Source organism: Chiloscyllium punctatum, chromosome 5 (genome assembly GCF_047496795.1).
Source record: "Chiloscyllium punctatum isolate Juve2018m chromosome 5, sChiPun1.3, whole genome shotgun sequence".
Classification (NCBI taxonomy): domain Eukaryota; kingdom Metazoa; phylum Chordata; class Chondrichthyes; order Orectolobiformes; family Hemiscylliidae; genus Chiloscyllium; species Chiloscyllium punctatum.
In genome coordinates, this window is record NC_092743.1 from 107,077,608 (window position 1) to 107,102,451 (window position 24,844).

At 41.0% G+C, this 24,844-nt stretch overlaps 1 protein-coding gene across 2 annotated transcripts in view; it reads right to left on the bottom strand.

The window, feature by feature from the left end:
* nudcd1 (NudC domain containing 1) overlaps nucleotides 1-24,844 on the bottom strand; it is a 129,873-nt gene that overhangs the window by 43,430 nt on the left and 61,599 nt on the right. For both annotated transcript variants that reach the window (XM_072570995.1, XM_072570996.1), the window contains one exon: nucleotides 22,818-23,022. In XM_072570995.1, coding sequence (XP_072427096.1) covers nucleotides 22,818-23,022 — 205 coding nt within the window. The remainder of the gene's footprint in view (nucleotides 1-22,817; nucleotides 23,023-24,844) is intronic.

Here is a 24,844-nt window from a genome sequence, read left to right on the forward strand (position 1 = left end):
CTAAAGAGATCAAAAGGTATGGGGCGAATGCAGGAACAAGGTACTGAGTTGGATGATCAGTCATCGTTGTTTTGAATCTCAGAATAGGGCACCAAGGACCAAATAGCCTACTCCTATTCTGTGTTTCTTTCCAGAGGTAATTTATTCGAACAAAGTGAGGATTGCAGATGCTGGAGATCAGAGTTGAAGAGTGTGGTACTGGAAAAGCACAGCCGGTCAAGCAGCATCTGAGGAGCAGAAGAATCGACGTTTCAGGCATAAGCCCTTCATCAGGACTGAGGCTTGTGGGCCAAGGGGGCTGACAGATAAGTGGGGGGGTGGGGCCTCGGAGAAAGGCAGCTGGAAATGCGATAGATAGATGAAGGTGAGGGCAAAAGTGATAGGTCGGAGAGGAGAACATCTCTGGGACACTGGCAGTGACCAATCTCACCACCCTGCGGCTGAACACTTTAACTCCCCCTCCCACTCTGCCAAGGACATGCAGGTCCTCAGCTTCCTCCACTGACAAAACCTAACCACCTGACGGCTGGAAGAAGAATGCCTCATCTTCCACCTGGGGACCCTCCAACCACATGGGACAAATGTGGATTTCATCAGATTCCCCACTTCCCCACCTTATCCCAGTCCCCAACCTTCCAACTCTGTATTGCCCTATTGAATGGTTCTACCTGTCCATCTTCCTTTCCACCTATCTGTTCCACCCTTTTCTCCGACTTATCGCTTTCACCCACACCTTCATCTACCTATCACATTCCCAGCTACCTTCACCCCAGCCCTACGCTCTTCCCTTGATCTCGCAGCCCCCTTGGCCCACAAGCCTCATTCCTGCCAAAGGGCTTATGCCTGAAATGACGACTCTCCTGCTCCTGGGATGCTGCCTGTCCGGCTGTGCTTTTCCAGGACCATACTCTTCGACTGAGGTAATTTATTGCCTAAATGATCTAAACAAACTTTTTTTTGTAAGAGACACCAATCAGATCACTTAACATTGAATTCAAAAACATTTGAACTAAATAAAAGTATTCATCCTGGATTCTACTGAACAATTGGCTTAAAGTTTTCTCTCTCTAGTCACATATGCTACACATTAACAAGCTTTCAACAACACAAGAGGAGGCCTTGCAGTCATCTGCTGTGACATATTTGTTTAAGGTCATGGTTACAGAAAGAAAGACTTAGTTAGGGACCCTGAAGCCCTCCAGACTCAATATAGAGTTCAATAATTTTAGGGCCTTAGTCCTCTACCCACACACCAGGCCTTGTTATCATGTAGCACGCCATTACACATTACTATTCACTAACAGTCCCCATTAACAGTTATTCACCCGCCTAGCCAAATTGTTATCAATTCCTTTGTCTGTCCAACTGTCCTTCTCTCTCTATCTGGGCTCTATCGCCACCCATATTTTACTCTTTAGCCCCTCCCTCTACACAATCTACTACATATTGACCAACATTTCCCTAGCTACCACCAGTTCTGAGGAAGGGTCACTGGATCGGAAACTTTACCTCTGATTTTTCTGGACAGATTCTGGCAGACCAGCTGAGCTTTTCCAGCAACTTCTGTTTTTGTTCCTGATTTACAGCATCTGCAGTTCTTTTGGTTTTTATTTATTTAATTTTTAAACTCCTTCACAAAAAAAACTCTTACTGCTAGCTTAAAATCCAAACTGTAAAAGAAAGTGTAACAACACATGTAAATCTCTCAGTTTTCATCACAAGACACACATTCCTTCCCCTCCACTCCTTCAATCCAGTTTCCTCCCACAATCTAAAGATGTGCAGGTCAGGTGAATTGGTCCTGCTAAATTGCCCACAGTGTTGGGTGCATTAGTCAGGGGTAAACGTTGGGGAGTGGGTCTGGGTGGGTTACTCTTCGGAGGGTCGGTGTGGACTTGTTGGGCCATAGGGCCTGTTTCCATACTGCAGGGAATCTAATCTAGAAAACCTATAATACTAACTCCACACTTAACTTCCACAGGAGCTATCCAAGTGACTGGCTATGCTGCTGGTTGTTTAAATCATGGAACAATGGAAACTGACTGCCGCAAAAAGGGAGGTGAGCACCATAGATATAATGGAGATTTCCTTTACTGGTGGATTCAAAATTCAAGGAGAGGTACGTAGCAGGAAATAGAAATTGCAACTCTGATCAGAATAGCTGGGCTGATCACTTTTAAAAACATGAATCTATTATAACAGATAATGTAGCAGCTTAGTTTTGGCAGATTCTATCAGCATGGTTCATGATATCAGATGCTCCGTCACTTTCATCTTCTTTAAATAATGCTACACAGTCACCCTTCAGAATATGCTTTCCTTGCATGTAAAACTTTCACAACCATTACTGCACTAGGTAAGTTCATATCTTAATTTGTGGTTGATGGCAAGCACTAGTGTTTCACTGCTAACTGCAAAATTAGGTGTGTTAATTTAAATAGCACTTAGCTTGAAAGGGCTGCACAGACAGTCGTTTTTAAATTTCTGATGCAAGAGTTAATGACTCATTATACAAAAAGTGTACAGGTAACTATTTTAGATGCTCTTAAGTTACAGATTTAGGAAAACAAATTAAGGTCAAATCAAGTGGAGAATAGAGCATGCCCCACCTTTGACAGAGGAATTATTAGTATACAACATCATAGTTTTCTTGAAAGTGAACAACTTATTCCCAACAAAGTACTGCAACATCAAATATATTACTTTTGAATACAGGCGATTATTTATCATCCTCACACAGGACACCACCAGATGTCTGTTTGTGGCTTCCTTACATTGTTGACTCCTAACCTCCATTAGACCGAAGTAATAATTTGTCAGTTGTCACATTCAGAGTGCACAAAAATTTGAAGCCCCATCTCTGAATTTTCAACCTTAGGCAAAAATAACCTTCCTTTGGACAGAATTATGTACTTAACAACAGATAATTCTCAAACTAAAATGAATTTGCCACAAATTCCAAAACAGGGTGCATCCTTAAAAAAATCATTTTACTTCCACTGATGAAGATGAGCAGGGGTAAGGCTTTAACTCTAAGAAAGTGAGGACTGCTGGCTATCAGAGTTGAGAGTGTGGTGCTGGAAAAGCACGTCAGGTCAGACAATATCAGAGGAGCAGGAGAATCAATGTTTCGGGCATGGGCCCTTCATCAGAATTGCTTTAACTCATTAGTCCCTCAACAATATTCCTCAAAAACTAATGGATTTCAATGCAACTGTGTAACACAGTTAGAGTAGAGCACAAGAAAACAAACTGCTTTATTTTGGTGAAAGTATAGATCAGAATCCTGGGTTTTTTTTCCAAAAAGAATGTTATCATTGGGATAGGGCATACGGACTTCTTTCGGTCTTTTATTGGTTATTTAAGTATGTTGGTGACTGCCTCAGCTACTGTGGTGACAGTTGTGCAGGTTGTTGGATGTGAACTGAAGCCTCTCAGTGAAATGGAAACTATTAATAATAGAAAAGGGGTTCTTTTTTCAGCTACAAAGCATCAACTAGACAGGGGAAAAGCTGAAAGGAGGAACTGCATAATTGTATGACGCTGTATTAACATAACACAGTAAAGGCAAGCACGTAGAATGCCCTCCACTTGTTCATAAATAATTTTGAGTGTCAAAAGAAATAGATGCTTTTCCTAAAGTCTTGGACAGGAAACAAACAAACAAACAAACAATCTACAGATGAGAGGGATGTAGCAAAAGCTGAACTGTTACTGAACTAAATAAAAAAAAATTTCAACGATATAAAAACTCAGTTTCTGATTTTGCCCAATACCAAATCACACTTACAATTGTAATGAAAATGGACAATCAATATTCAATTTCCTCATTTGGTTTCAATACCTGAGACTTTCATGGACAAGAATAAGTATTTTAATAAAAAGGACACTACTGACTTAAAATAGCTGCTGTGATCATCTGTAATTTTAAATATACAAAACCACTGCACGAGAATTACCATTTTAATCAAGAGGCACTCAAACTTTGACAGGCAGATGCATGAACTAAGAAGTAATTACGTCTAGTGGCACTTATAGACAGAGTTACAGTCTTCAAATACACAAATGTCATGCAGTTTGAAATGCATGAAGTTGTTCATGTTATAGAAAGTGCAATACCTTTCATGTATAATACAATAAGAAGTGACAAAAGGGCTGCCTTCCCCTCTTAAACAATTCCTTGTTACAGTTCCGATTGACAAGTTGGAGAACATACATTACCATTTGTGTTTTGGATTTTAAAATACAGGTAGATGGATCAGCTTTGATTTGGTCAGTTCTGAGAAGGTATTTTATTAAAAATGTCAACTGCAACTGCAAAAATACATAACCGCCAAGGCTGCAAGGAAGGAATCATTTTATCTTGGGGAATAACCTGGCTGGGTTTAAAAATATTGGCGATTGACCAACTAAACGTAAAAGTGAAATGCTACAGGGAGGATCATCCTAGATTATTTGCTGACTCGTGACTGGATCACATGCCCAACCAATTAGATGGAAAGAGAAGGAATCCATTGTAAAATGGAGAGGACCTGAAAATTTGGTTCTCAGGCAGCATTCTCAAAATGCTCAAAAATTGAAGCAAGTATAAAGAGGATAAGGTTAGCAAATTTAGCCCACTTTCTTTAATAAAAATGCAACAAATGGATTCTGAATTAAGAAAACTGTATCAAAGATCCTGCTTAGATGCTGAATTGGAAACAACACTTGTGGTATTATTTAAAGACAAGTATTAATAATGAAATGGAGACCACCTCAAATATCAAATAATGAGAGAACAATAGCTCATCAGGTGGTAGTTCCATCTTAGTATCGTAATAAATGTTCATAATTAGCTCATGAAATTCCAACGGCAGGGAACTTATGAAATAGTTGTTGTTTTCCTAACAATAAATCATTTTAATTGCCTAAGATACAATTATATTTTGCCAGATTGCCGTATATGTCAGATGATGGAGAAACCCCAACTATTAAAGCTGCACATTTAATTGATAATTTTCAACTTCTGAATAACTACTTAGTAGGATTCTTGCATTCCATGATTTGAGAACTGCATCGACTCATCCCAAAAACTGATTTGTTCATAGATTATTGGGAAATTCTATTGACTTATACAGCCATATAAACATTTTTATAAGGCTTGCTGTTGTTACAAATGTAAAGTCGTGCTGCTTAGAATGACATCTCACCACTGACTTTCAACAATTAACCACCCAACCTACTGAAACAACGGTATTGTCTACAGAGATTTAGTCGTTTTGAACCAAGCCCAGGTAAAACATTCACACCACTTGAATGAACTGCTTGATTGGTTACAAACAGCTAATTTGGTCATTCTGGCTAAAAGTAAATTTGCCAAAAGCACGGTTTGAAGTTGGGCTCAACCAGACATAAGGTTCAATTGCACCACAGGAAAAGAAAATAACTATTCTGGACCTTCACATGCCTAAGGCAAAATGTGAAATTCTAGTCTATTGGCATAAGTGAAATTCATTTGAAGTTCCTCATTTCAGCACTTCATTGAAGGCAGGAAAAATTGAACGAGCAAAAGAACATCTGAGTAAATCTACTTGCTAAAACTCTAACCCCCTAATGAAACTCTCCATAAGTACATACAGACAGACAGATGGATGACAAGCAACATGAATTCGACTGGGACAACACTACCATTATCGGGCAAGCCAAACAGAGAACAGCCAGGGAATTCCTAGAGGCATGGCACTCATCCACAGACTATCAACAAACACATCGACCTGGACCCAATATACCAGCCACTACAGCGGACAGCTGGAACTGACAACCGGAAGCGGCAGAAACAGGCCACTATAAATGCTGGAGGAAACAGCACAGAAGCACTTCACAGGAGGCTCCCAAGCACTGAGGATGTCACCTAGACAGAGGACGAAATGTTTGCAAGACAAATTCCCAGCTCGGCAAACAGAAACACAAAAACGAGCACCCGAGCTACAAATCTTCTCCCAAACTTTGGACTTAGAGTAATAGAGTGACTGGTTCACAAATAATAAAGTTTCTAACTATTTGATTAAAAACAACAGCTTACATCAGTTAGTGAAGGAAAGTAAACTGACTTTAGGCTTCAGGTATTTTCTACTGCTGACAGATGCATGACCTCTCATACTGGAGGTCTAATAGTTTCTAGCAATATTGTTCACACTCACAAGCTGTTTAGCTCCCCAGGAACCAATCACATAGTTGCTGGCAGGCAGACAGTCTTAGTCATCACAGTTGGTCACAATTCCACAGTCCTATCAGCTACATGTTGCCAATCAAATCTCACTTTGCACAGACTCCATGCTAACCCACCTGCAACTAACCTCCCCTGTGACTTCAGCAAAGCAACAAAGTAAATGCCACTTCAAATGAGCTTTTGTAAATTTCTTTTTAAAAGTGCAGCATTACCTTGCACAATCCTTCATTTTAAAAACAGATCTTTCCCCCTTTCAGTCTACAATCAAAATTACAGACAAATAAAAAAGTGCATGGCAGATTGACCCCAGGCATGCTGATGGAAACTTTCTATTCCATAAAATGTAGTCAATTGCGCTTCATCAGCAAAATGGTTAACAATTCTGACAGTATGAAATATTTCACAATTCAGACCACTGAATATAGGAATTTGGGTGTCACATTAAGGTTGTACAGGACATTGGTGCAGCCTCTTCTGGAGCACTGTGTACAATGCTGGTCATTCTGCTATAGGAAGGGTATCATTAACTTTGAGGGGGTCCAGAAAAGACTTACCAGGATGTTGCCAGGAATGGAGGATGGGAGTTATAAAAATAGGCTAGGTAAGCTGGGACTTTTACATTGGAGTGTAGGAGATTGAGGGGTGACCTTACGAGATTTATAAAATCATGAGGGGCATAGGTAAGGTGAATATAGCAAGGGCTTTTTCCCTAGGACTGGTGAGTTAAAAACCATAAGTCATATTTGTAAGGTGAGGGGAGAAAATTTTTAAAAGGACATGAGGGACAACTTTTTTTTTAAAAAACAGAGTTGCTCATGTATGGAATGAACTGCCACAGGAAGTGGTGAATGCAAGTACAGTTAGAACATTTAAAAAAAGATTTGGATAAGTACATGACGAGAAAAAGGTTTGGAAGGATATGGGCCAAACTCAAGCAACTGAGACTAGTTTAGTTTGAGACTATGATCAGCATGGAATAGTTGGACCAAAGGGTCTGTTTCCATGCTGTATGACTCTATATGGTTTTTACACTGTTAAAACAAAAATTTCCTGACCCTGTTGATTCTTTTTCCTGTTGACCTTAACTTAGTGGCATCTGATTTTTGATCCATTTTCTTACCTACTCGTCCAGACCTTGCATGATTTTGAATGCTCCTTTCAAATCTTCCCTCTATTATATTTTCTCCACTCTATGTAACTGAAGTTCGTTATCCCCAGAAGCAATCCTCTCAAATCTTTTCTGCACTTTTGCTAATGGCTTCATATCTTTCATAAGTGTGGTACCCAGAAGTGGATGCAACACTCCAATTGATCTTATATGCAAAGTATAAAGAATAATCAAAATTTAGAACCAAGAACCAATATCATCCATAACTAGAAAACTTTCTCAATACATTTATAAACACACATCTAATGCTAAATAAAGTACTGAATAAGAGTGATAGAGTTTTAGAATAAAATTCAGCAAAAGATAAACATTTTAATATCTAAAACGTGAGTTATTTTCACCTCATTCCATATAGTGTACTGACTCGGGGGTCTATTCATATGAAACCTCCCACAATAAACCAAAAAGTAAAGTTCAAAATGCTTTACAAAAAATTATCTGTATTCATCCCCTCATCAATTGCATGGCAGGTATTCAACTGCATACAGCAAAATCAGAAGCTAAACTTCAAATTAATCTTGAATGTTAAGGTGCCTTGAAGCTGTGAAATTATTTTGTTTACTGCACTGTGAAATATATTGTGAAGCAAAACCCATTATCCCACATCTATCTCCTTGTCACAAGCCATAAAGCGATATTTTTTACTCAAGGTTTTTCCATTTTAGATGTCTTGGTCCATATTAATGACAGTGTGTACAGAGAGGCAGCACAAATCACACACGAAGATTTGAGTTTGGGAGGGATTAGGGTTATAATGGCACAGAAATTTTCAAGATGTATAGCTTGTTGCTCTTCTGCTTCTCCTCAATGAAGTTCATATAGGAAGGGCCAAGGGCAGCTTTCAATCCTGGAGACTAACTGAGGCCCTTAAATAACCACTTAAAGGTGCTGAGATCAACCAGGAGCAGTAGGGGTTCCAACCCACGGGCAAACAGTCAAATGAAGCCTGGGGGACTTGTCTCCCATCGGCGGGAAGGGGATGCCCCTCCTGCATACGCACTATGACCCAATGAAGGACATCGCAAGGGCCACACCTTCAAGAGGACAACTCCCTGCCTTCACACTAATCAACCTCTACCCTCATGAGGGCCTGCCCATCCAAACTGCCTGTATTCCAGCGCTAGAACAATGATCCTCCTGGATGTGCTGCAGCACCTGCTGAGTGGCTAGTAGCTCTCAGAGGTGAGAAATTCCTGCAAGAACCAGGTATCCTGACGAAAGTATGGGATTTTCTCCTGTTGGGAGGTCTGGAAATGGCTGCAGCATGATTGCCACCAGCTCTCGAGTCAGGGGCGGCGGCACGGTGGCTCAGTGGTTAGCCCTGCTGCCTCGCAGTGCCAGGGACCCAGGTTAGATTCTAGCCTTGGGTGACCGTCTGTGTGGAGTTTGCACATTCTCCCCATGTCTACTTTTTGTCATTTACATAAATGATTTGGATGCGAGCGTAAGAGGTACAGTTAGTAAGTTTGCAGAGGACACCAAAATTGGAGGTGTAGTGGACAGCGAAGAGGGTTACCTCAGATTACAACAGGATCTGCACTAGATGGACCAATGAGCTGAGAATTGGCAGATGGAGTTTAATTCAGATAAATGCGAGGTGCTGCATTTTGGGAAAGCAAATCTTAGCAGGACTTATACACTTAATGGTAAGGTCCTAGGGAGTGTTGCTGAACAAGGGGACCTTGGAGTGCAGTTTCATAGCTCCTTGAAAGTGGAGTCGCAGGTAGATAAGATAGTGAAGGCGGCTTTTGGTATGCTTTCCTTTATTGTTCAGAATATTGAGAAGAGGAGTTGGGAGGTCATGTTGCGGCTGTACAGGCCATTGGTTAGGCCACTGTTGGAATATTGCGTGTAATTCTGGTCTCCTTCCTATCGGAAAGATGTTGTGAAACTTGAAAGGGTTCAGAAAAGATTTGCAAGGATGTTGCCAGGGTTGGAGGATTTGAGCTACAGGGAGAGGCTGACCTGGCTGGGGCTGTTTACCCTGGAGCGTCGGAGGCTGAGGGGTGACCTTATAGAGGTTTACAAAATTATGAGGGGCATGGATAGGATAAATAGGCAAAGTCTTTTCCCTGGGGTCAGGGAGTCCAGAACTAGAGGGCATAGATTTTGGGTAAGAGGGGAAAGATATGAGAGAGACCTAAGGGGCAACTTTTTCATGCAGAGGGTGGTACGTGTATGGAATGAGCTGCCAGAGGATGTGGTGGAGGCTGGTACAATTGCAACATTTAAGAGGCATTTGGATGGATATATGAATAGGAAGGGTTTGGAGGGATATGGATCAGGTCCTGGCAAGTGGGACTAGATTGGGTTGGGATATCTGGTCAGCATGGACGGGTTGGACCGAAGGGTCTGTTTCCATGCTGTACGTCTCTAAGACTCTATGTCTGTGTGGGTTTCCACTGGGTGCTCCGGTTTCCTCCCACTGTCTAAAAATGTACAGGTCAGGTGAATTGGCATACTAAGTTGCCCATAGTGATAGATGCATTAGTAGGAAATGGGTCTGGATGGGTTACTCTTCAGAGGGTCGGTGTGGACTTGTTGGGCCGAAGGGCCTGTTTCCGCACTGGAGGGAATCTAATCTAATCTGATGCCAGGATCATGATGCTCTGGTCAAGATCATTAATAAGTTTTAGAAATATTAAGTGGTTATTTCACCTTTCTGGTGGCAAATTAACTATTTTAAAAAATTCTAATTGTATTGAGCCCAATATGAATGATATTAGGCAATCACTAAATCTTTGAGCCACTAACAAATCATATAACTATCTGGATAGAATTAAATACTCAACATTAGGTTAGGTTGAAGTCTGATAATGAATTCCATTCCGTATATCACATGTATCATAGTAGTAGCCTATCATTCCAATGTCTACAACTTAAAGATCCTCAGTCCATCAAAATATGACAAATAAGCCATACAGTGAAGAAATCAGGAGTTTTTGCCAAGGCTAAATATTGGAATCAGAAAAAATAGCGATCACGCAACTAACAGTACTTCATGAGGGCAGTGGAGACTGCAAACTGGTCACCAAAATGGTTCTGGAAATCCAGGGTATAGAAGAGTAGGAGCAACAGCAACAGTTAGGAAATTGCCCATTAAAACACACATTAGTAGAGGAAGTGGACAATAGATGATCACCGATCAGACACTCTGCATGTCCAGTTTACAAAATCTTTAATTCTCCCAAATCCATCTTCAAATACATTCAGTATCACCAAGTCAATATCCTACAATTCCTTACTGAGCAGTATTGTATGTGTACCTATAGCAAATGGAGGGCAATGGCTCATGAAAGCAACTCACCACCACCTTCTCAAGGCCAATAAATGCCAAGCCAATCATGACACGCACATCAAACAAGAACTTCATGAAAGAACTTCATGAAGGAAGTGTTCACTCTACAAGGCAAGCTTGACTAAATTGTGTCCCTCCATTATGGCGAATCACATTGTCATCAATTCACATAAGACTGTAAAAGTGAGAGTCTAACATACTTATACAAATACATGTACACAACATTCCTCTCCTTTTACATGTGTGGTTCTTGCAATTAAAACATTTATAATCATACACATACATGAGTCAGTAGGTAAGATTTGCAGAGGGCAAAGATTCCTGTGTGGCTCTTATGCGGAGGAGCCAGTGTTGGACAAAGTTAAAAACCACACAACACCAGGTTATAGTCCAACAGGTTTATTTGGAAGCACAAGGTTTCAGAGTGCTGCTCCTTCATCAGCTATCTGATGAAGGAGCAACACTCCGAAAACTAGTGCTTCCGAATAAACCTGTTGGACTATAACCTGGTGTTTTGTGGTTTTTTTAAACTTTGTGTGACTACTGACATCCTTCAAGCTTCTGATTCGGTTTCTCATTCAATTTAACCACTAGTGTTTAGGTGTACTGGGAACATTATCTGCCATTGTCTTTTCCTGAGACAACTATATGTTCAGAGGTTTGCATAACATCATGGTAGCCACTAAAGTAATGTCTCCCGCAGGTGCTTCAGTTATTGTTCTATCCAGGTCTCCATACAGCAGTTATATGTGGGTTGTAAAAAAAAGTAATCGCTGGCACAATCGTGCTGGTTGCCAAGAGGTGATCTACATGTCTTTTCCACACTGGATCAGCTCTCGTCTGTAACGATGTAGGAAACTGGCCCAGTCTGTGCTACAATAACGGCGAGTACCCACTCCTTGACGATGGTGAAATATTATGCAAATACTGCCCATCCAAGTTAGATTGCTGATACTTAATTGCCTATGTGTGAGCTGACAGCAACAACACTCACCTCTAGAGGAAGTATCCCTATGTGAGACCCAAATATTGTGGTGAACGGTCGGTGGTCTGTTAGTGGGCAAATTCCCAGCCATACAAGTATCAGTGGAGTCATCTAATGCCAAAATTGATTCCTAGCAACATTGCTAGTTGCAAATATAACTTGGAGTCAAAATAGGTCAGGACATCTGACACTAGTAAACCTCTTTGGCTTGTGTAATGGCTCATTCACACTGATCTTCCCACTTTCAATTCTTGTTTTAGTGTCATAAATTGTGCAACAGCTTGAGAATGGTTGCATAATTTGGAACAAACCTGCTAAATTATTTTGGCAAGTACAAACATAATCACAATTAGCTTACATTTTTAGTGTTGCTGCCTTAGTTATTATGGCTTTCACTTTTGAAGGTGACTTAGCTTCAAATGACATGGCTTACATATTCAATGTAATATTTTAAATATTTACACTTTTTCCTCACTGTTAGGCCATAATCTTCAAGTCTCTGCAGAGTAGCATCTAAATCATGGAGATGCTCTTTCTCGATTCACTCTGAATAAAATAGCATCAAGATTAACTTTGGACTCCTTATAATCCAATGTAAAATCTGTTCCAGGGCATGTTGGAATAAAGCAGGGGCAGATATAATTCCAAATAAAAGTCTCTCATCTTTAAATAGCTCTTTGTATGTTACAATTATCAAGTACTTCTGTGATTCAGAATCTACATTCATCTGGAGTTAGGCTTGACTTAAGACAATTTTATGGAAAAGCTGTTAGCTATCCCAGCAAATAGACCATCAACAAAGCAAAGGATGCTGCTTGGCACTTTGGGTACCTGAATAATATTAACCTTAAAATCACCAGATGCCTACTGATCAATCTTTTTCCATGGTATGATGGGGCATGGTCCAATCAATCACTCATATTTACAAGTTCAAGGACTCCAGTCTTGACCAGCGTCTCTAATTCTGCCTCAACCTTTGACCGGATTCCATAAAGCCTTGTAACAAGTTGCTTAATTATCATCCTTGATTTTCAATTTGACAGCAATATTTTCCATGATTCCCAGATCCCCACTAAAAACAAAGCTAGTTCTTTAGAATTTATGGTAGATGTGTCTCAGAACCTGACAAGTCATTTACTTCAGCCCAGTTGAATCTTATTTTCTCAAACCACATTATTTCCATTAAAGCTGGAAGATGTCCTTCGACAACACACAAGGACAAATATTCAGTCTGACTGAATAACTGAACATTTACATTGATATAACACCTTAAAAGAACAGTATTGTATACGTTCCTTGTAAGCTTTCTTAAAAAAAAAGAGTTGCAGCACAATTGCTTCTGATACACTTTCTGGTAATAATAAAACCGCCTCTCTGGTGTGCACCTCCCGATCTACTTCAATTTTATTAGCATGAACAAAATAATGGAATTTCTGTGGAGGAGTTCCACCACTTTGTTTTCATCATACAGTCCCATGGCAACAAAATCGCTTGCTGCTTTTTAATTTTTTTTTAAATGGAAATGGGATGCATAGCAGGATGCACCACCATTTTAGCACTATTTGTTCTTTGCCCCCCACTTACAAGGTGTTCTTAGGTTGCCTGTTTCTTGATCTATATCCCTAACGTAAAACATTTCCCCCCCCCCCACACAGAGCACTTGTTACTCAGGGTGGAACATGCCAACAGCATTTTCTGCACCCTTCACCTCTTCCCTGGTGTGAATTTATTTTTTAAGAGTAAGATTTTAGCCTCGTCATCAATTATCAGCTTGTGTTAAGTTTCACAGAGGACTAGGGACCGCAGCATTTAAAAAAAAAAGCTTTATTACAGTGGTGTTCATTCTACAAGGCAACACGTTAGACTAAACTATGTGCCTCCAAAATCGACAATGACGAAATCACATGACATGATGGGACTCCAGGTGACAATCCAACATACTTACATTAATACACAACAACTTGGTGCTTCCACAGTAGCAAGATGAGTGGATATTTTTTGTCCAAAGATATCTTTCAGCAATTACCGTAGGACCTGATGGACTGTGAATACTTCTCACTGCAGTTCAATGATTTCATAGACATGACCAACAGAACCCAGCTGATTGGTTATGTCCTCCAAATCCATGCACACAAAAGCAAAGAGGATCTTCTCACCATTTTGCCATTTAGAGAGAGAAAAAGGGGGTGAAGATATTCACAGCAAATTCAAAAGGCAGATGCTTCAGGAAACTAGCTTCCAACACAACTGATAATACATGAAGCATGCCGGGCATAAATGCAAAGTTTGTGGCATTCTGCAGAAACCTCTTTGGTCAATTACCACTATATAATCCATCAACAAGCATTAGCAGTAAAGTTATAACTTTTATTATATGAGAAAAGTTCAAGATCATAAACATGATTTGAACAAAAGTCCTTTAGCACTGCTTGTTTAAATCCTTACTTGAACTCGATGCTGGGTCTAGATTAGAATGGTGCTGGAAAAGCACAGCAGCTCGGGCAGCATCCGAGGAGCAGTAAAATCGACGTTTCAGGCAATCGACACTACCTGGACCATCTCCGACATCTCCCTCTCCTTCCTGGATCTCTCCATCTCCATTAACGACGACCGACTTGACACCGACATTCTTAACAAACCCACCAACTCCCACAGCTACCTGGATTACACCTCTTCCCACCCTACCTCCTGCAAAAATGCCATCCCGTTTTCCCAATTTCTCCGCCTCTGCTGTATCTGCTCCCAGGAGGACCAGTTCCACCACAGAACACACCAGATGGCCTCCTTCTTTAGAGACCGCAATTTCCCATCCCACGTGGTTAAAAATGCCCTCCATTGCATCTCATCCACATCCCGCACCTCCACCCTCAGACTCCACCCCTCCAATCGGAACAAGGACAGAACGTCCCTGGTGCTCACCTTCCACCCTACCAACCTTCGCATAAACCAAATCATCCGCCGACATTTCCGCCACCTCCAAACGGACCCCACCACCAGGGATATATTTCCCTCCCACCCTCTTTCCGCCTTCCGCAAAGACCGTTCCCTCAGTGACTACCTGGTCAGGTCCATGCTCCTCCCATCCTGGCACCTTCCCCTGCCACCTCAGGAATTGCAAAACCTGCGCCCACACCTCCTCCCTCATCTCCATCCAAGGCCCTAAAGGAGCTTTCCAAAGTTTTACCTGCACACCCACCAAGATCATTTATTGTATCCGTTGCTCCCGATGCAGTCTCCTCTACATTTGGGAGATTGGAAGCCTCCTCTCAAAGCACTTTAGGGAACATCTCCGGGACACCCGCACCAATCAATCACACCGCCCTGTGGCCCAACATTTCAACTCCCCCCTCCCACTCTGCAGAGGACATGGAGGTCCTAGGCCTCCTTCACCGCCGCTCCCTCACCACCAGACACCTGGAGGAAGAACGCCTCATCTTCCCCCTCGGAACACTTCAGCCCCAGGGCATCAATGTGGACTTCAACAGTTTCCTCATTTCCCCTTCCCCCACCTCACCCCAGCTCCAAACTTCCAGCTCAGCACTGTCCCCATGACTTGTCCTACCTGCCTATCTTCTTTTCCACCTATCCACTCCACCCTCCCCCCTGACCTATCACCTTCATCCCCTCCCGCATTCACCTTTTCTACTCTATGCTACTTTATCCCCACCCCCACCCTCCTCTCGTTTATCTCTGCACCCTTCAGGCTCTCTGCCTGTATTCCTGATGAAGGGCTTTTGCCCGAAACGTCGATTTTACTACTCCTCAGATGCTGCCCGAATTGCTGTGCTTTTCCAGCACCACTCTAATCTAGACTCTGGTTTCCAGCATCTGCAGTCATCGTTTTTACCTAGTTGAACTCTATGCTGCCCATGGTAAACTAATCCTGCTGACTGATTAGGTAGTTAAGTCTGGAGAAAGAACTGTAAAAATTTTCAGATCTGATGTCTGCAATTATCACTTTACTTATGTCAAGGAATAGTGAGCTGTCAGATAATATGGCTGCTTGAATTCAAGTTCCTTACAGACGTCAAAACTAAAATGAGCTGAGCTGTAAATGGCAGGAAAAAAGGACAGATACTTAGCAGTGCCGAGAATGCATCTGAGGAAGTTAGCAAAGAAATTCAACAGGAGTTTCAGGAATTTGATGTGTCATAATTAGAATCCATAGAGAGTGGAAACAGTCCCTTCGGCCCAAAAGGTCCACACTAACTCTCCAAAGAGTAATCCACCCAGACCCATTCCCCTACACTATATTTGCCCTGACTAATGCACCTAACCTACAAATCCCTATGACCTAACTTTGGACTGTGGGAGGAAACCGGAGCACGTGGAGGAAACCCATGCAACACAGGAAGAATGTGCAAACTCCACATAGACATTCACCCAAAGTTGGAATCGAACCCGGGTCCCTGGCACTGTGAGGCAGCAGTGTTAACCACTGAGCCACCATACCAAACAAATAATTGTGTTTGTCTCAAATCTATTCTCACACGGAAACAGATCCTTCAGTCCAATTCGTCCATGCCGACCAGCTATCCAAACCCAATCTAGTCCCACCTGCCAGCACCTGACCCATATCCCTCCAAACCCTTCCTATTCATGTAACCATCCAGATGGCTTTTAAAATGTTGCAATTGTACTAGCCTCCACCACTTCCTCTGGCAACTCATTCCATACATGTACCACCCTCTGTATGAAAAAACTGCCTCTTAGGTCTCTTTTATAGCTTTCTCATCTCACACTAAAACTCTAGTTCTGGACTCCTTCACTCCAAGGAAGAGACTTTGTCTATTTATCCTATCCATGCCCCTCACGATTCAATATACCTCTATAAGGTCACCCCTCAGTAACCAACACTCCAGGGAAAACAGCCCCGGCCAGTTCAGCCTCTCCCTGTAGCTCAAATCCTCCAACCCTGGCAACATCCTTGTAAATCTTTTCTGAACCCTTTCAAGTTTCACAACATCCTTCCAATAGGAAGGAGACCAGAATTGCACACACTATCCCAACAGTGGCCTAACCAATGGCCTGTACAGCTGCAACATGACCTCCCAACTCCTGTACTTAATACTCTGACCAATAAAGGAAAGCATACCAAACGCCTTCTTCACTATCCTATCTACCTGCGACTTCACTTTCACAGAGCTGTGAACCTGCACTCCAAGGTCTCTTTGTTCAGCAACACTCCCTAGGATCTTTCCATTAAGTGTATAAGTCCTGCTAAGACTGGCTTTCCCAAAATGCAGCACCTCACATTTACCTAAACTAAACTCCAACTGCCACGCCTCAGCCCAGTGGCCTATCTGATCAAGATCCCTTTATAATCAGAGGTAACCTTCTTTGCCGTCCACTAAACCTCCAATTTTGGTGTCATCTGCAAACTTACTAACTATACTTCTTATGCTCACACCCAAATCATTAAATAAATGATGAAAAGTAGTGGACCTAGCACTGATCCTTGTAGCACTCCACTGGTTGCAGGCATCCAGTCTGAAAACAACCCTGCACCCTCACTCATGGTCTTCTACCTTCGAGCCAGTTCTGTATCCAAATGGCTAGTTCTTCCCGTATTCCATGAGGTCTAACGTTGCTAACCAGTCTCTGATGAGGTACCTTGTCTAACACCTTACTGAAGTCCATATAGATCACGTCCACTGCTCTGCCCTCATCAATCCTCTTTGTTACTACTTCAAAAAACTCAATCAAGTTTGTGAGACATGATTTCCCACGCACAAAGCCATGCTGACAATCCCTAATTAGTCTTGTCTTTCCAAATACATGTACATCCTGTCCCTCAGGATTCCCTCCAACAATCTGCCCACCACCAACGTCAGGCTCACCGGTCTATAGCTCTCTGGCTTGTCCTTACCATCTTTCTTAAGTAGTGGCACCACATTAGCCAACCTCTAGTCTTCCGGCACCTCACCTGTGACTATTGGTGATGTAAATATCTCAGTAAGCGGCCCAGCAATCACTTCTCTAGCTTCCCACAGAGTTCTCAGGTACACCTGATCAGGGCCTGAGGATTTATTCACTTTTATGCATTTTAAGACATCCAGCACTTTCTCCTCTGTAGTATAGACATTTTTCAAGATGTCCTTTTCCACTGTAAATACCGAAAAATAATATTCATTTAGTATCTCCCCCATTTCCTGCTGCTCCACATGAAGGCCACCTTGCTGATCTTCGAGGGGTCCTATTCTCTCCTAGATTAAGGATAAAAGGGTAACTATTTATAAAAACCCTTTGGATTCTCCTTAACCCCATTTGCCAAAGCTATCTCATGTCCCCTTTTTGCCCACCTGGTTTCCCTCTTAAGTATATTCTTACTTCCTTTATACTCTTCTAAGGATTCACTCGATCTATCCTGTTAATACCTGATATATGCTTCCTTCTTTTTCTTAACCAAACCCTCAATTTCTCTAGTCATCCAGCATTCCCTATACCTACCAGCCTTCCCTTTCACCCTGACAGGAATATACGGTCTCTGGACTCTCATTATCTCATTTCTGAAGGCTCCCCATTTTCTTGCCATCCCGTTACCTGCAAACATCTGCCTCCAATCAGCTTTAGAAAGTTCTTGCCCAATACTGTCAAAATTAGCCTTTCTCCAATTTAGAACATCAACTTTTAGATTCGATCTATCCTTTTCCATCACTATTTTAAAACGAATAGAATTATGGTCGCTGGCCCCAAAGTGCTTCCCGCACTGACACCTCAGTCACCTGCCCTGCCTTATTTCCCAAGAGTAGGTCAAGTTTTGCACCTTCTCTAGTAGGTACATCCACATACTGAATCAGAAAATTGTCTTGTACACACTTAAATTCCTCTCCATCTCAACCCTTAATGCTATGGCAGTCCTAGTCTATGTTTGGAAAGTTAAAATCCCCTACTATTCTTACAGATAACGAAGATCTTCTTACAAATTTGTTTCTCAATTTCCCTCTGACTATTAGGAGGTCTATAATATAATCCCAATAGGGTGATCATCCCTTTCTTATTTCTCAGTTCCACCCAAATAACTTCCCTGGATATATTTCCAGGAATATCCTCCCTCAGTACAGATGTAATGCTATTCCTTATTAAAAATGTCACTCTCCTTCCTCTCTTGCCTTCTTTTCTGTCCTTCCTGAAACATTTGTATCCTGGAACATTAGGCTGCCAGTCCTGTCCATCCCTGAGCCACATTTCTGTAATTGCTATGATACGCCAGGTCCATGTTCCTAACCATGCCCTGAATTCATCTGCCTTCCCTGTTAGGCCCCTTGCATTGAAATAAATGCAGTTAAATTAATCAGTCCTACCTTGTTCTCTGCTTTGACCCTGCCTGTCCTGACTGTTTGACTCGCTTCTTTTCTGAACTGTACCAGACTCAGATTGATCTCTCTCCTCACTATCACCCTGGAGATGTCTACAAGTGAAATTAATGTCCAATTTAAGTCTTGGACAAAAACACTAATTGGGACTCTATGTATAATGACACCTTGGTATAATTTGATTGCTTTTGTTAACACTTTTACAAAGGTTTCCATCATAGAATCCCCAGTGTGAAAACAGGCCATTTAGCCCAACAAGTCCACAATGATCCCCCAAAGAGCATCCCAGCCAGACCCATTCCCCTACCTATTTCTTTACATTTCTCCTGACAAATGCACCTAAGCCTACACATTCCTGAACACTATGGGTAATTCAGCATGACCAATTTGCTTACCTGCACATTTTTGGATTGTGGAAGGAAACCAGAGCACCTGGAGGAAACCCACGCAGACACAGGGAGAATGTGTAAACTGCACACAGACAGTCACCCGAGGCTGGAATCAAACCCGGGTCCCTGGCACAGTGAGGCAGCAATGCTAACCACTAAGCCACCATGCAAGTTTTATCTTTCTTCCATACACTCATCACTCATGTTTCTAGTAAGACAAAAATTGGGATTTAGAACGCTATGGTGAGCTGACTTCTAGAGAATACACCTTAGTGGCTTGTTATGCCATTTCAGAGAACACAATATTAAATGGCTGAGGGTCTGTAGTAAAAGATAGTTGAGACTTGGTAAGAACAGCAGATTTCCTGCCCTTCATAACACAAACACGTCAGCTGGAATTTTGATAACAATCCAGTTGTTAATTGTACGTTATTGATACTGCCTATTATTGCAAGCTTAGTTAATTACCTGAATTTAAATTACCCAGTTGCAGTTGGTCCAAGTCTCTGCGTTACTAGTCCAGCAATAAAACCACTCGGTTAACTTAGCTCTTGTAAGAAACAGGACGTTATTCTAAAGGTCATAATTTATTAAAGGTTGAAACACTTCATAAAAATGGATTTTCATATCACAAGGTCACCTCAGCAGAGGAACGGTTTTCATTGGTCTCCTTGGAAATATCAAGGTCTTATATCTCAAGTTTCCATGTTGACATTCCTAAGTTGTAGGATGGTGCATTCTGAGTTTCCTTTTTTATGCAAGTGTTGAGAAAGGGCTAGCAAATGAATTTCAGGTTAACAAACTTAAAAAGTGGCAGACAGAAAATGAAAGAGGTTACCATCTTGACATCTTGGACACCTGCCCTCCAATTCATGAGAATGTTTGAAACCATTGATTGATTTGAAATAAAATAACAGCCCCTAGCAATAAAATATGTTTAAGTGACTTCTTTAGATGGCAGGACTTGTCAGATACCTACCTTCCTGAGATGGAAGATGGGCCAGGAAAGATGGAAAAAACGAGGACTTCAGATGCTGGAGATCAGTGTCGAAAAAAGTGCGGTGCTGGAAAAGCACAGCAGGTCAAGCAGCATCCAAGGATCAGAAGAGTCAACGTTTCAGGCATAACCCCCTTCATCAGGAATGTGAGGGGGCAGAGGGAGAGAAGGGGGCTGAGAGATAAATAGTAGAGAGGGTGGGGCCAGGGGAAGGTAACTTTGAAGGCAATAGATGCAGGTTTGGGGTGTTAGTGATAGGTCAGTGGGGAGGGTGGAGTGAATAGGTAAGAAAGAAAGAAAGATGGACAGGTGGGAGAGTTCAAGGCGGCACTGCAAAGTTGGAGGATTGGATCTGGGATGGGCGGGGCGGGATGGAAGAAAGAGGGAGATGAGGAAAGATGGAGAAAGACCAAGGGATTTTACTCTTTTTATCAATTTTGGTTTGAAGTTGTGAATTGAAAACGGAGTGGAAAATGACCTTTTGATTGTGGGCAGCAGCTTGCATCAAAAAAAAAAGAAAGAAAAATGAGCGGTGGTTTGTCTGAGAGACCAGGCCTGGATTAACTGGATCTTGATCAAAAGGTTCTACAGATGCTTCGACACCAGGGGAGAGCAGTACATTTAAACAGGTAGCAGATGAGCAGAACATTTAAGCAGATAGCACGTTGGCCAGTACCTGAGAACTGGTTCTACAAGTCCAGGAGGGACCTTATGCTCCAGCGAATGGTAGATGTTGAATGGTAACTGGAACCAATGAAGAGATGGTCAGTCTGACATGGAGAGGCCAGAGTTTCGAACTGGGTTTTGGACTGTTTTCCAGAAAGAGGAGTTTGGCAGTTGATAGCATGAACATTTGAATGCTCCCTGCCTAATCTCCCATCATCTACTAATGGAAGTTCAGAGAATAGAAACTAAATTAGAAGGATCACCGACTTCCTCTAAAGGAACTGAAATGGTGACCCTGATTGTTGATTGAATTTTTGAAGTTGTCAATCATCTATGTCTTTGGAACAATGCATCATGAAAACCACGCAAGTAACCTGGCTTTTTTTAAAAATTAGATTAGATTACTTAGAGTGTGGAAACAGGCCCTTCGGCCCAACAAGTCTACACCAACCCTCCGAAGAGCAACCCACCCAGACCCACTCCCCCACATTTACCCCTTCACCTAACACTTGGGGCAATTTAGCATGGCCAATTCACCTAACCTGCACATTTTTGGACTGTGGGAGGAAACCCACGCAGACACGGGGAGAATGTGCAAACTCCACACACACAGTTGCCTGAGACAAGAATTGAATCCAGTTCTCTGGGACTGTGAGGCAGCATTGCTAACCACTGTGCTACCCACTTTAATTTATCCCTTAACTGTATTTATTTGCTTGTCTCTCTCGTGTGAAAACAGGTTATTGGGTTTAAACATAGGTAGCAATTTGATTGCTTTGTTTAATTTTGCTCTGCTAAAATTACTGTATTGTTAAAAAATTGGCAAGTTACAAATCGATGTAAACAATATATATTTGCAGAGTCTGGGATTGGATATTCAAAAGTCTGATTAGGAACCAGCTGGAGTCAACTTTGAGGATCTTGGATAGTTTTAATTTTACTGTGTTGTGAATACAGAAGTAAAAAGGCTGACTTGATTGACTGTCATCATGAGGTAACAGTGCCAACTATCCATTTGTTTTCTGGTATCAGTGAACGACACAACTATCACAAGTTGTATATTTTCCTGTCTATTTAGCTAAAGTATCATATCTAATCCATTATTCTTAACAATCACAAACAAACCACCTTAAATACATGTGCAACGGGTTGACTGCCTCTCTCAGGTACCTGTAGCCCATGAATCCAAATTCTCATATCCGAAAGTACTTTTATTTCCTTCTTTGAAGCACTTAGTGCAGGGGAATCTATTTGTAACTACATAAGTCTTTTAAAAAAGGGGTCTTGAAATAAGGTCTACTCTAATTGGATAACTGTACTCCTGGTTTCTATTGCTTGATAGCTAACACAAAAAGATTGATGATGACATGGGACTAAATACAGTTGCACTTTGAAAAAGCTAACACAGGCATAATGAGCTTCCTTCTGTGGAGGTGTCTATACAGTTCAGGAAGATGTCATTCAGCCCACTGTCTCAATTAGCTTTACTTATCTGTATTTTCCTCATTTCACTGTGAATTTCTCTTTATGATTCCCTTTGAAAGTTATTACCGAATGTACTTGCACCACCCTTTCAGGAAGTAGATTTTCAATCACAATGACATGTTGCATAATATAATTCTCATCTATGTCTGTCTTCTTATTTAGCAAACACCTTTATTTACGGACCTTCTTGTCAATGAAGACAGTTTATTTTTAGCTACTCTATCAAAACACCTCATGCCCACTTTTTCCCAGTTACTATTGCAGTATGTTGTAATCATGAAGATAGAGAATGGAAAAGTACTTGCCTATTGCCATTAATTGTCCATTTGCTGAGGCCATGGTCAACTGAAGAGTACAAATTGCCCTCTATGATAGCAGCTTCTCCTTTCATTCCAACTTGCAAATGACCTGCTGACAACTGGAAGTCTATGTTCTGTTTTGTGGTGTTATCTGGTAGTTGAATGTTTACTGTAAGATCTTCATCTGTCTGCTGCCAATAATATACCGGTTCTGTGAAATTAAAATCCATTTCTCACCATTACTAACTGAAACAAAACGCCACCAGCTACCTCCCCTATTCTCTTCCCACTCTCATAACCATATAGCCTTTTTTTTGTGGATTACTGTGGAATAAAATTAAAAGAAAAGGTAGCAAATGTTTCATGAATCTAATATTTTAGGATAATAAAATGTCACTTTGCTGTACAGTGCTCCATATAAATATTCTGAAACACAGTACATACAGATCACTTTTTACTCAAAGCTTTTTTCTGATTACAAACAATAATTAAGAGAACATTGTTGAATTTTAAATTTATATAGGTTTGGTCAGCCCAAATTATGACAAATAAATTCTAGAGTATAACATCGAATATCTGTCTTTGCAACACTAATATGCTTCAATACTGCAACGCTTTTAGTTTAGTCTGAACATCTGCAAGCATGCAAGGTGCTTAAAATCAATCGAAGCTTCACAGGAAATCTTTTGTCATGATTCATTTCCCAGAAGATTCTGTCCATTTTAAGACTTCATTAAGGATAATATTTTTTGTTTCATAAAAAGGTTTAATTTCAGCAAGTTATTATGCAATTAAACAATCTACTCTGCTTAAATCTTAAAATATTAAAGACAATACATTAGGTAAACAAACAGATTAACTAAGAATCATGAGGGAACAATACCAGTGTTCATCCAGTGTTACAACCAAAAATTTAAGCCAGTTATAGAATGGAAAACATCCACAGCCAAACTACTGTACACTATTTATGACTCATTAATTGTAACAGTTCTTCTATAACGCGATGATTGTGTTCTCATGCAACCCCGCATTATAAAAAAACACTCTAGAAACAGCACAATGGATTACAGCCAACACGTTTTAAAAGGTTGTACTGTAAAAACAGCATTCCCAATTCTTCAAGCGAATTAGTGTTGACGAAATGTGTATTAAAACAGAAACTTGTTGTTTTGTCAAGTTTAGGGGATATAATAAAGCCCGTAACCAAATACATCACAAAGCACTTCCAAAACATGCAAATGAGTTTCTCTTAAATCAACCCCTCAAAAGACCCAAAAAATAAATTAGAGAAATCAAGATAAAAGTCATCAACCCTTGAGATTAATTTTGCTCTTCTCTCCAGAAACATTAAATGAGCTAAGCAATTATGGCAGATTTATTTCTTTCAGATATCCAGCATTTACAGTATTTTACCTTTCACAGATATTTTATGGACCCTAATACAACCAAAACTAAACTGCCAAATTTGAAACAGTCATCCATTAATACATTTAAACCACTTCTTTAATAAAACTACATACACAAACATCATATATAGGATTACAGAATTGTGACATTGTAGAAGCTCATTGTGTTTTGAAAGATTTTGCAAGGTATTTTGAACAAAAAAAAACCAACTTGCTTCCCTCAAAAGGCTAAGTGGACTCTCAAAATGAGACTCACTTGTTGTAGGTATAAGCCAAGCTCTACCTGGGGTTTGCTTATGTCAGCGATCAGTCTTTGAAATCCTCAAAACCAATTGTTAAAGGATTAAGAGAGGGGGAACTGTCGGAATTTTATATATTCAAATCATCATTTAAACTGCATTCATGATGTTCAGGAAGTATTTGACTGAGAGTGACACCAAACAGCCCAAGGAAAACTCAGTTAGAGTCAAGGTGAAACGTCTCCACTGTTGGAGTCATAATTTGAACAATACAAGTTGTCATTAATCTTAGCTCCTGCTGCACAACTTCCTCAGGATAACACCTAGGCCTAAACTAAGAGAAAAAAAAGACTTCATCCTCACAGATCAACCTGTTGTAGATACATCA